This window comes from Cariama cristata, unplaced genomic scaffold (genome assembly GCF_000690535.1).
Source record: "Cariama cristata isolate BGI_N322 unplaced genomic scaffold, ASM69053v1 scaffold3299, whole genome shotgun sequence".
Taxonomy (NCBI): Eukaryota; Metazoa; Chordata; class Aves; order Cariamiformes; family Cariamidae; genus Cariama; species Cariama cristata.
Genome location: NW_009633854.1, coordinates 34,748 through 47,563, shown reverse-complemented (window position 1 = coordinate 47,563; position 12,816 = coordinate 34,748). Strand labels below are relative to the sequence as shown.

At 42.9% G+C, this 12,816-nt stretch overlaps 2 protein-coding genes across 2 annotated transcripts; one reads left to right on the top strand and one right to left on the bottom strand.

Moving 5' to 3' along the window:
- Positions 1 to 345: 345 nt before the first annotated feature.
- On the top strand, positions 346 to 581 carry LYPD1 (LY6/PLAUR domain containing 1; the record flags this gene model as incomplete). Its single annotated transcript, XM_009706904.1, has 1 exon — positions 346 to 581. A coding segment is annotated over one exon (236 nt), but the record flags the coding sequence as incomplete, so codon positions are not given.
- A 351-nt stretch (positions 582 to 932) lies between these two features.
- Positions 933 to 1,469, bottom strand: LOC104166822 (G-protein coupled receptor 39-like; the record flags this gene model as incomplete). Its single annotated transcript, XM_009706903.1, has 1 exon — positions 933 to 1,469. A coding segment is annotated over one exon (537 nt), but the record flags the coding sequence as incomplete, so codon positions are not given.
- Between the last annotated feature and the right edge of the window lie 11,347 nt (positions 1,470 to 12,816).

Here is a 12,816-nt window from a genome sequence, read left to right as displayed (position 1 = left end):
ACTAACTGCATTTCAGTTGTAGCTATTCAAACAGCTTATTGCAAAAGATGAAGAATTGTGGTTATAAAATGCATCATTTGATATTACATACATTATGTAAATCAAGTTTGTAATATTGTTGGCTCCAACCAGCATCAAATAAAAGAAAAATCCGAACCAGAGTGACTGTGCTTCTCCTGCAGTGCAGAGCTGTTAGCCGTGTCACAGCTGAGGTGTCTGGCTTAATCACCAGCATTGCTGCTTTGGAAATGTAAACTGGTTTTGCAGCAGTTTTCAAGCATGAATCGTGTTGTAAAGCAAAACTGTGTTCCTGTCAAACTAAGTAACCTTTGCTCTGTGTCACAGGAATCATGTATCGCAAATCCTGCGCGTCTTCGGCAGCGTGTCTGATCGCCTCTGCCGGGTACCAGTCCTTTTGTTCTCCAGGGAAGGTGAACTCTGTTTGTATCAGCTGCTGCAACACTCCGCTCTGCAACGGACCCAGGCCGAAGAAGAGGGGGAATTCTGGCGTCGTGCCGAGGGCGCACATGATAACCACTGTTCTGTTCCTTAAATTGGCTCTCTTGTTTTTCTCTTGCTAAACTTCAAGCAAATTTTTTGCGCTGACACAGTTTGTTCTGTCTGCTCCTTTCTTCAAAGACACTGCAATTATTTTCTGTTCGTTTCCAAATCCCTGTCAACAGTGAGGGAAGTTCAGTGGTTGTGGGGAGAGAGGGGCTGATATTTTTGGCAGCTAATGAATTCAGTTAGCAGATTGAATTTCCAGTGTGCACTTAAAAATCCCAGCAGCAGGATACAGAACTCCTGCTCTTTTTGCATAATTGGAAACAAATCCATCTGTGTTACTCCTTTTAAGGTGTAGTCAATACTTCAGTCATTTTAATTTCCATGTTTTTAAGTTCATTGCTAATCATTAACCTTGCCTTATGAAGTCATACTTGATGTTCACAAAGGCCGTTTTGTGCATCTGGACTGGGCTCTGAGCTAGTCTGTAGTGGCACTACTTCCAAGCTGGGTTCTGGCGGTTCAAGACCTGGTTTCTGTGGACTGCGGTCAGGCCTGGTCTCATTCTGAAAAGTACTTAAGAAAACTTTGTTACTGCCCCTTGTAGAAGAACTGCGCCTAGACGAAATGAAGAGCAGCGGGCGTAGAGACCGGCTGCTCCTTGCTCTGGAGCTCAGGTTGGCCCTGAGAAACTTCTCCTTGTTGGCATGCTGTATTGTCAGGCGGCAGCAGAGGACCTGCAGAAACACACTGCGGAACTGCTGAGATGAGATGTTGTACAGGAGGGGGTTCACCACCGAGCTGAGGTAGAAGAAGATGTCGGCGATGGGAAGAAGAATGATGTACGCTCTGAAGTAGGGGACGGTCCAGTCCTGCTTTGGTTTAGCAGCAGCCATGATCCTTGTGACCTGGTTTGGCATCCAGCATATTGCCAGAGTTGCAACAATCAGTCCTGCCAACAGAAAGAGGAAGAAAGAGGTGTGCATACATGGGGAAAAAAAACCCAGAAAACACTTAGTACCAGTTCTGCACCTACTTGTTAGGAAATAGTATCCATTTTTCAATGTTCTGCTTGACAGCTTTTTCTGCCAATAGCATTTTTTTGTTTGTTGTTTTTAGTAACTGTTACAAGGTCAGTGCAGCACATGCTCTGACAGAGGCCTGCATAGTGCTTGGATGGTGTTTCTTTGTACCTACTGTCATTTATTAGTTTTCGAAGTGTTCTTTCATTGATATCTGTATCTTTGGAAAGAATGCGTTTTTCTTTTGTTTGTGTGCTTACATTTCTTATGTCTTTCCCTTTACTTTGAAAAACAAAATAAATAGAACCTATAGCCATATTAGATCAGGCAATACCCAGAAGAGATCAGATTCTTGTTTGTACTTTACAAAAAAGAAAATGTATGCATAATAATATATTTCATGTTATTTTTGGTAAATTTCCTCTTACAGAAGATATTTTTAAGTAAACTATGTATGGATCTTTTTATGGTAATTAAGATATGTCGGGCTTTCTTAAAAATCAAATTCCAGTGGAATTAAAATCCTGAATGTAAATGAGAAAAACCCAAGCCTAGTCATGAAAGTGTCAGCGATTTCAGATTATAAATTATGCTTAAAAATGTGCCATCTGACCATTTTGTATTTATATGTAAATATAAATACATGTTGCTGCATCACTTAATGGCATTAAAACGGGGGTGACGTAAGTGTTGGATATCTGAAAATTCTGCCTCTGTGGACCAGCATTCACCAGGGTTGCAGCGGTGATGCCGTCTTCAGAAGGGCAGCCCTGAGGAAACGCGTGGGTGAACTTGAGCAGGCTCTGTTCCCAGGCAGGAGATGGAGCAGGGGAAAGGCCCTCAAATCCTCGTTGGTATGCACTGCTGCTGGCGCACGTAAGCGCTGGAAATCCTGACATCTTGCACGAAATAGCAGGTACACAAAGTAATTCCTCCCAGTGCTCCCCCCACCAAGCATTACTTCTGAAACACAAGACAGCAGCCACCAGTTTACTGTCTCCACTTTGTTTTTCTCTTTGCAGGAACCGTGCCTTATGTGAACACTCAGAGGGAGCAGAAGTTGCAGGTTGGCTTCCCCGCTGCAGAGGCACAGAATAGCAGAGACCGTCCTGATGGCGCAGTTTTCACTTCCAGTAGACTTTTGTTATGTTGTTAATCTCCTTGAACGTCTAGCCTCCTTTCTCAACAGAAGCACAGAAATGTTTTAATCCTGACCTGTCCAGACTAAGGCAGACTGCCCCTATTGAACAGATTGCTGTAGGAACGCAATTCTGAAATAGTGCACGCTGATTTTTCAAGCCAGGAAAATGGTACTTTGCTAGTGGGAAGACATGAATGTAATGGGGAAGGGAGGCAGAAAAGAGAATAAAATTTTTTTTTGTAACTTTGATACTGCCAGGGCTTAAACAGGGTATGTCCAAATTCTCTCCAGCACCACCCCCAAGCAAAGAAAAGGTATGAAATGTCTTTTTTTTTTTTAAGAAATTAATTTTGTTAATGAAAGCTATAATTACTTTAACAAATTTATGATCTCATTGAATGAGCTACCAAATAAAAGTTGTCTTTTTGATCATTTGCTTCTGTAATCACTTAATGTCACAGTAATTTTGGCAGGATGGGGAAGTAGCTTATCTTAAACTTACAGCACTAGATTAAGAGCCCTGGAAGGCTGTTCTTAGTAGGCAAGTGATAAATGCCTTTACCTTCGCCATTTTCTGTTCTTTAACCACCAGAACTCTCCTCAGCCACAGTCTCTTTATTCTCATTCCCATTCCTACACAATCCCAAGCCCCTTTCCTTGGCTGCCCTACTCTTCCCCTGCTTTCTCACCTCACTTTTCCGTACCTGTTGTGTCAGTCAAAAGCTGATCTGAATTTTGTATTAGTCCTGCAAATTTTCTAGCCCTCAGTACTTTTTTCTCTGCTGTCAGCATAAGAAATAGAGGGATAGTGGTCCTGGCACTGACCAACAGAAAATAAGGAGCCCTGAGCAGTGACTTGTGACAGGCCTTGCAAAAAGGCAGCGAAAGGATGCTACTGCTCTGTTGTGGCTTTTTCTCCTGTGCAACTTAAACACAAAACCCACAAACCCAGGTCTGCAGAATTCTCATCAAATTTTACCGGATGATATCTTTCAAGGAAAAGAAAATAAGATCTATAGTGTAATTTTCTTGTTCTTAGTTAGAAACAGGATACTTCATCATGCTGATTAATAGTATCCTAAATTATGAATGCTGCTGCAAAAAACTCTGAGCAAACAATGCGTGCATTCAGTTTTAAAGCTCAAATGCAGTGCTCCGAGATGGCTGATTTTTTGCTTGTATCTGAATTCTTTGCCATTGACCTTTGTTTTTAGTTCGAACGGCCAGATGCTTAAGATTCCCCCTTATATTCTTCAGACACTTTTGTTCTGGGGAACTGAATATTTCGTTGTGTGTACAGCAAGTGAAAAATGAGCTGCTTGTGCCCTTGCACAGTGCAGTGAGGTTAGTCTTTTGGGGGGTGGGAGGAGATGGCTGTAAAAATTTGTTGTTTTCTAGGGATGAGTAATTGTTCCTTTTTACACTAGAAAAAAATGCTTGTTGATTCCAAGGAGATGCGCCACGTAAATAAACATGCTGACAGATTCACAGGATTTTTTCCAACTGTTCACGCTTGACGTGGAGGTATGAAGTAAACTGAAGTGCATCGGAATTTGAGCGCATCAGCAAAGCTTTATGTTCAGACCTTAGCATATTGAATATTTTGACTGAATTACTGCCGCCATCAATTTGAACTTGTACACAGGCTGTAGAAGTTTGTGTTGCGCTGTAATGTGCAGAGGGTGCTTAAACAGCGTCGTATCAGCTTGAACGTAAACAACACTGCATCTTACACCAATACTGATGCTTTTTTCTTTTGAGCTTGGTGCCTGCTAGGATTTAAACTCCTTCACATTTCATCTCATAACCAACTTTCCCTTCCACTCCTTCTTACTAAAGTGAAAAAAATTAGTAGCTCCATTTTTTTTTCCCCCCATTTTCCTGACTACTGCACTGAAGTGACACACTAGATGAGAGCAGAGATTTATCTTCTGTGGAATAATGATGTTTATAAACAAAGTAATGTTGTGGTCCAGTGACCTCCATCACTGGTGCTTGAAATTTCCAACACACGTTTGAATCACTCGGTTTAATCATCGGAAGTGCATTAGACCGTGCCAACAGAAGCCAGGAGCCCTTGTCTTATCTCGTTGACTATGTGTAAGTGAATACATCTCAACCTTTAAGTAAGTGTTGGAGCTTACAATTCATTTAACATTGATGTAGAGATTTCAAGGTAACAAAATAAAAAAAAAAACAAAAAAAAGACATTAAAGGATTCTTGAATAAAACCACTTTAAAATAGGAATTGCCACATTCAACTACTATTTCAATATTAAAAAAAAAAAAAACACAAACAAACAACCAAACCTCTTTAAAAATAAAGCATAGAAATTTAACAATTGTTTAAATTTGGGAATTGTCATTGTAACTGCCCAGAAGTGGATCTTACAGTATTAATTCCTAATATGTGACAAAGGATCATTTATGTAGTAGAATAAACCTAGTGTTTAAGTGCCAATAATGTACATATGCATTGCTGGCACAGAATAGGAGTTTGGCAGTCATCTGTCCCTTAGCAATACTTTTTTATTACTCAGAACATTCCTCTGGGCCATAGGGGACTGAATTAAATTCATTATGAACTTTATTGGGAAGGATTTTTAAATACATGCAAATGGCTGGTAGAGGGGAGGCGGCTTCCTTCTCCACCCTTCCAGATTTTGCTTGTTCTCCTATCAAGTAGATTTTTTGTCCTTTTTTTCTGCACCTGAGCACTTAAAGCTGTCTCCTTTTACAGTCCAACATTTCCTCTCTATCCTGGCCACTGCCAGCCGTCCCACAAAACTTGGAATTGTCTACACAATTATAATTGTCACTAGGAAATGCCAACAGCACGCTTTATTTGGCTGCAAAAGCCCGTTAACCGAGGCTGTCACGGTGACCTCAAGTACATGCTCCTTTGCCCGTGCCACGTAACCCTGACCGCCCTGGTGCGTCAAGGTCTGCTGGATTCTGCTCCTACGCTCATCGTAGTTAGCCTATGCAGTGTTGAGCCTCAAACTTTGCTTTTCTATGATTTCATTAGTGGCACAAAGGCAGGTTCTCAACGTCTGCTTGTAAACTGACATTTAAATGGCAATTGTCGGTGGAATATAAACATATGGTTACCGAGTTACGAGTCAAGTGCAGGCAGCAGTGCAGTTGGTTCAGAGGGAGACTGGTTTTTAGCACTCATTTCACATTTGCATACTTGGCCTGACTGTACTCAAAGGCATTCTGTGACATTAATGCTCTATGCCTTAGCCACAAAGTCTTCCAACCACGCATCAGCAGTATTGGCTCCCAAAAGAGGACGCCTCTGAGACCATCCCTCATTATTAAGTTTACCATCGTAAAGCAATACTGGTCATGGGGAAAGCACTTGGTCCCTACTTGATTCTGCTACAAATGGCTTTGAGAACAGAAGCAAGTACACCTTCTCGCTAATCAGGTTCTTGATGGTCATACTATCAGTCACTACTAATTTGGGAGAAGGAAAAAGGCAAAGACTCCAGTGCTAATTAAGGATGTCACTTTCAGCAGGTGGGGTTTTGGCATGTATTTATGTTCTGTTTATTATTTTAACCAGGACTCAAAAAATCTTGCTTTTCTTTAGAAACAGGGACATAAAGCATTAGTTTATTGTCCTTCCAGCTTTTAAGAAAAAAATCAAGCCACAAAACGCAGTCTTCAGTCACTGAGATGACCTTCCCAACTGCAGATCAATGCAGTGCTGTCTTCCACCATCTGCAGCTGCTCCGTGCCGCCGCTGCTGCCGTTGTCTGCATGTGAGAAGTCAGCTACCATATGCTTATTGTCTACTGACAATTGTCATTTAAATGTCAGCTTACAAACAGCTGTTATTTTCATTGCTGCGAGTCTGACTTGGAAGTGCAGCGAAGAAACCAACCAGCGTGATAGCGAATGGCTGTTGGCACAGCTCGGCGATGGTGTCGGCAGCAGGAGCGATGCAGACTGCACCTCCTCAGCAGTGTTTTAAACTGAGGCTGACTGGAGCACCTCAAGGAGGGGACTGTCTTCTCTGCTCTCCAGCCTCAAGGATTTCCTACCAGTGCTGCTTCTGGCAGGTAAGCGTTTGGAGAAGTTTCTCTGGTTTATCAGCAGCTGGGTAGAATTTCAGAGCCAAACTTTGCAGCTTTTAACAGCTTCTGGTGAATATCTGGCGTTCAGCCACTCTCCAGAGCAACACACAACTCAAACCCCTCTCTATCTCTGACCATCAGCAACGAGCTCTTGAGGAGCAGAAGGGTGTGCAGGGGGTGGGAGAGAGGAACACACCTGTTACTGCACTCCCAGGCTGGTTATCGCCTACCCCTTGAGCGCCCTTGTGTTTAAGGTCAGGAGGTTTAAAAGCAAGACCCAGGGAGGACAACCAGCATTTCTTCTGTGCTTCTGTGGAACTTAGAATGTTTCTGCCTAACTGCCAGAGCTGGTATTGCCACATACGTGGGACCCTACAGCATAAATCGCGTGCTAAAAGGCCTTTGTACAACCCAAACCAGTCTTGTGACATTCAGTGCCGTCATGCCTGCACTCTTTTTGTGCAGCCTGCCCTCATCATCTAGCTAGGAAACCTCTGTCCACTTGTTCGCTGAGATCCAGAACTAGGATAAAAAGGCAATAGGACAGTGCAGAAGGATAATCCTTCAGACACAGTGAAGTGGCCACACTCTTCTTGCCCACACACACTTGCTTCTTGGAACGAATGCAGGAGGCCCAAATACGCCACTGCATTCTCCACGATATTAAAGTGCCCATAAATCAAGTTCCAGCTGGCATGCAGACAGAGTGCCACACGTAACACAGGCGTGAGGTACACTTACCACAAGGTTCCTAACAGATCGCCAGTCGTGCCCCTGTGCAATGTTAACAGCATCATTTCATACAACATTAACAGCATCGTTTGGTAGGCAGTGATTCACAGCTGGATCTCAGAACCAAAGTCTTGGCAATTTGTGTTCTGCACTCTGCGCGACGCCTCCGCTTCTGCCAGCAGTTAAGTACCTCTTTCTTGGTTACAGCCTCACTACAGGAAGCACCACCAGGCAACTAGTCTATTAACCAGAAGTGATGGTTTCGCTGCCCCTTCCACTAGTGACAGTTAGCTTCACATTTCCCCAAAATCAATCGCTCCATCCCGTATTCAGTGCATAGAGTGTCACAACCATCGATAAGGGTTTTGCTTGAATGAGGGCTGCAGTGTGCTCCATGTGCAGGATAAAGCATCTGATGAAGTTTAAAACGAGGAAAGAATACTAATGTAAACCTCCCTTTTCCCTCTCAACCACAGGAAAGTTTCTTCTGCTGAAGGACAAACACTATAATGATAATAGGCACATATTGATGTATATTGAGGTGAATATAAAAATGTATTAACCTGAGAGATAAATATTGATACTGCTTTGTCTGTGTCAATATTTAGTTCAAGGGACAATAAATTTTGATATTCACTGAAACAAGTCAATACGTGCATTGCTACATACATTTTTGTATAAGCTCAGATTATTCAGCAACTCTGTTTCTTTTATCCTCAACTTTCAGAATTACATATTTGCCTTTCAAAAATGCTTCTCTGGAAGGGAAGGAAGCAATAAGTAAACTATCCCTACTCAGGCAATAACTACAGGGAGAAGAGAAGAGAAGAGAAGAGAAGAGAAGAGAAGAGAAGAGAAGAGAAGAGAAGAGAAAAGAGAAGAGAAGAGAAGAGAAGAGAAGAGAAGAGAAGAGAAGAGAAGAGAAGAGAAGAGAAGAGAAGAGAAGAGAAGAGAAGAGGACAAGAGAAAAGAGAGAAAGGAAGATATGGCCAGTGTGTATCTCCCAGTGCTTTCCCTTTTTCTAACCACCAGCGAGATGTGCAGGCTCACTTTGGATCTGAAACTGGATCTGGGCTGGCTGCTAAGTGAGTCTCCTCAGAGACCACGAGTTGGCTCATTGCTGCACCTCAGCGACTTGCTGCCTTTGCTGCGGGCTGCCTCGCGTCTAGACCACATACACAGGGGTTCCACTGGCAAAGCAAAACTGAGATACAACCCAGCCCCGGCTCCTGCCTGCACTGGTCCTGCAGGGATAACAAGGACAAAGGAGGCAGCGAGACAACATTTTTGTGACCAGCACAAGCAGGCAAATCTCCAAGCACTCACCAAGAGGCTCTGGCAAACACACCACAGCCCTGCTCAGAATGGGTTTAAACTGAACAAAAGCCAGTAACAAAGTAGTTATCTTTATAACTACTGCTAGAAGGATTAAGCATATGGCCTGGGACAAACAGTTGAAAACCACCTCTATGTACATTGATCCTGTCAACAGCTTCCAGCAAAAAACCAATGGACCAGCAATTCCCATTGCCTTCGGAGGGATTTGGGTCCACCTTGGTTCATTATGCTCCTGCCAGCCTCAGTGGTGCTGTACGAGGCCGTGTCTCATCAGCGAGCACAGCACAGCTGGGGGATCGGAGCGTGCTGTCCCACAAAGTGATGCAATAAATGAACCAAACTGCCTCGGTGCAATAAGTGAACCAAACTTGCAAGGTTTTAATAAATATGTTCCTGCTCTGTTGCACATAAAAGTCGTCTTTCTTCCAACTGAAGACACCATTAATGGTCTCGCTAAATCACAAATGCTAAAGTGATGCATGCATTCTTCCCGTAAACAACTGTTCTTTCCTCAAAGCAGCAATGTGTTCAAGTGCAGAGTAGTGACAACATGGGGAATTTATTTTTTTCCTTATCAAAAGCTTCCATAGATAACTGGAGTTGTCAGGCATATTGAGAAGAATTTCACAGAAGTATTAGCCACCCTTGGCATCAGCAAACCACCACCTGCTTTTGATACTTCATTTCACAGGTGACTACGTGCCAATGTAAATCATCACTAAGGCCCAGGAGACGTTAGCAGAATCTGAAGTGTATGTCTTTTCACTTGGATTGGACTACACTCTCCTCCTCTTAAGGGTGCTACGAGATCACTGAGGCCAAACTGGCTTGTCAGAGGTTTTGCCCCAGTGTTATGTCATTGGGTCAAATCAATGACACAACAGAACAGCGTGCCCACAACTCCTCTCTCGGGTTGAAATCCCTGCATCACACAACAGTTTGCTCAGTTCAAGTCCTCCCTGCTCTGCTGCACTCATTTCTTCTCCTTGACTGGCAACAAACAGCTGCTCAAGCTGGACGAGCACAGCAATATCACATCAGCTACTTAGTGGCAAAGGGTGAGGCACATTTTGTGTTTCCAGCGACCTTTTCTCTAGATAGAAACTAATGCTGAAGGAACCTGCCCAGAAGTATACCTGCTCTTTCTTGCCGAGTGATGATGCTTCAGTCTCGGTTGTACTTCAGTCCTCTACAACTGATACACAGCATATTGGGTTGAGAAACACAAACATTCCCGTTAAACAAGGAGACTATGAGAGACTTACATGGAGCTGAACTGCAGTTTCCAGTCTGTGTATCACTGATCCATCCAGCTGGGACTTACAGGGCACTACAGTAAAATCTTTTCTGACTCTGCAGCATTAAAACATAACAACTTCTGGAGAGCCCATCACACACTTCTCCACAAGCAATGGCAAACTGAGCTCTTCAGAGGAATAATGTATTTTTGCTTTGCATTGTCACTTAACAGCCCTCAGCATTAGGTAGTGTGATACCAGATGCATCAGACGTTGTCAGGGGAACATAAATATGTAGAATATAATTAGTGAGGACACAAGTGTTAACAGTTTTACTTCTTCAGTTCTTAGCAGGGTCAAGTTTTGCTTCTCAAATATTTTTAAATTCTGCCATTTCACAGTGCAAACACTAGAAAAAGCTAAAAATACTCAAGGAAGTTTCATGACAGAAGTATCATTACTAAACATAAGCAGCCTTTTTGCAAAACAGGGATTAAAGTCATGATACGCTTTTAAAAGCCATACACGCTCCTACATTACCAGAGGAAATCATGTTAGTTTTAATACTTTGTATTGGGTTTGCGTGGCAAGGTTTTGGTAGCTGGGGGCTACAGGGGTGGCTTCTGTGAGAAGCTGCCAGAAGCTTCCCCCATGTCCGATGGAGCCAACGCCAGCCAGCTCCAAGACGGACCCACTGCTGGCCAAGGCCCAGCCCATCAGCGATGGTGGTAGCACCTCTGGGATAACAGAGTTACGAAGGGGAAAAAAACCTACGCTGGAGCCCTGCGTGAGGAACTGCAGCCCGTGGGAAGGACTCAGGTTGGAGAAGTCCGTGGAGGGCTGTCTGCCGTGGGAGTGACCCCAGGGTGGAGCAGGGGCAGAGGGTGAGGAGTCCTCCCCCTGAGGAGGAAGGAGCGGCAGAGACAGCGGGTGATGGACTGACCCCAACCCCCATTCCTCGTCCTCCTGCGCCACTCAGGGGAGGAGAGAGAAAATTTGAGAGTAAAGTTAAGCCTGGGAAGAAGGGAGGGGTGGGGGGAAGGTGTTTTAGTGTTTGGTTTTATTTCTCATTATCCTACTCTGATTTGATTGGTAATAAATTAAATTAATTTTCTCCAATTCAAGTCTGTTTTGCCCATGACAGTAATCACTGAGTGATCTCCCTGTCCTTATCTCGACGCAGGAGCCTTTGGTTGTATTTTCTCTCCCCTGCCCAGCTGAGGAGGGCAGTGATAGAGTGGCTTTGGTGGGCTCAACTCACCACATACTTAAATATTATTATAGAGATGGTAACCCTACACGTTCCTAGCTTTAATGGTCATTTATTTCTTCCCTTCATTATGTTAAAAATTGTACTTCAAATATGAGTTTATCTTGCTCTTCAGCTTTAATTTTCCAATCTCAAACTTCATCTTAGCGCTCCTCATCAGCTATAATTCAGTCTGAAATGTGCACAACTTTACTCAGAAATGATGGTCTCCATCTATGATACTGTAACTGGATAATTCATTTCTAAGTGGCGTGCCGAAGCAGCATCCCTGCAGCGTGGCGAGCCCCCCCGTGTACAGGTTGGCTTTTCAGGTCACTACACCAACACACCACAGTGCTTTTCAGAGGACCCCAACTCTGTGGACAAAGCAAACTGGTCACTGCACAGCCAAGGCTGCCGCGAAACATAAAAGCTAACAGGAGAATCTCATATACTCCCTTGTCCCCTTTGGTGCTTTCCCTCACATAGGTGGGTAAACGGTCATGAAATCGTTACGCCTTTTACAGTAAATACCAACTTTGAAGTAACGGTCGACTGCTTCATTCAGGTGCCCATCTCATGCGGTTTGTCAATAAAAGCCACAAAATCCAGCGTCTACTTTTGAGTCGTTCATTTCCATTCACTACAACAATTCTCCAGTAAAAACATAAAAGAAATTTTAAATTATGGCTACTTTGGCAAAAAGAAGATTAAGAATATTGTGGAAATACATGTAGACTCAGCACCAGAAGACATGCCATGTTAAAATAAATATATTTTAAACTGCTCATTTTTAGAATTTTTAACATTGCTGTGGTCAGAAAAGACATGCTTACTGGGAATTGTTATTTCTGCATTGAGAAAGTATTTTTAAAAAACAGTAATATGGACACAAACGTGTACAAAGGAACAGGTTTCATTTCTATTGATGCTTTGTCCATGCAAAACAAATTCTTGCCATGGTTGCTTTGATTTTCTTTTAGAAAGAGTGAAGACTTGTTTTCTTTCTCCATTGGCAAAACAATGGAAAAAATACATCTTCCATATAAATCTCATTTAAATTCTGCATTCTAGCTAGCAAACACAATTTGGAATTGAGAGGTTTTTTGTTTTTAGATTACAAAATCAGCTGTTGCAACATTAAACAGCTCATCTCTTGCTTTTTAGCAGGAGAAATCATTGAACAATCAACTGCAGAATACAAATACAGAAAGACAACATACTAGCTCGGCAGATACGTAAGATACTCGTGCGCTCTGCCAGAAAGACAAGCTTGAGCTCTGTGTTATATGGCACTGATCATCAAGGGGGAATCAGCAAAGCTCTTCCTAAACAAGAGAGATATTATCAATCTCCAAGTCAGATTTTTGTACCAAAAACCCTCAAATGAAGAAAACTTGCTGTTTTGTAGCAAGTGAGATGAAAATGGAATTATTGATGCACAAATGGTAGCGAGATCATGCTTGCCAGCTGCTTTAAAAACCAAATGCAATTGGAGTTTATGTTC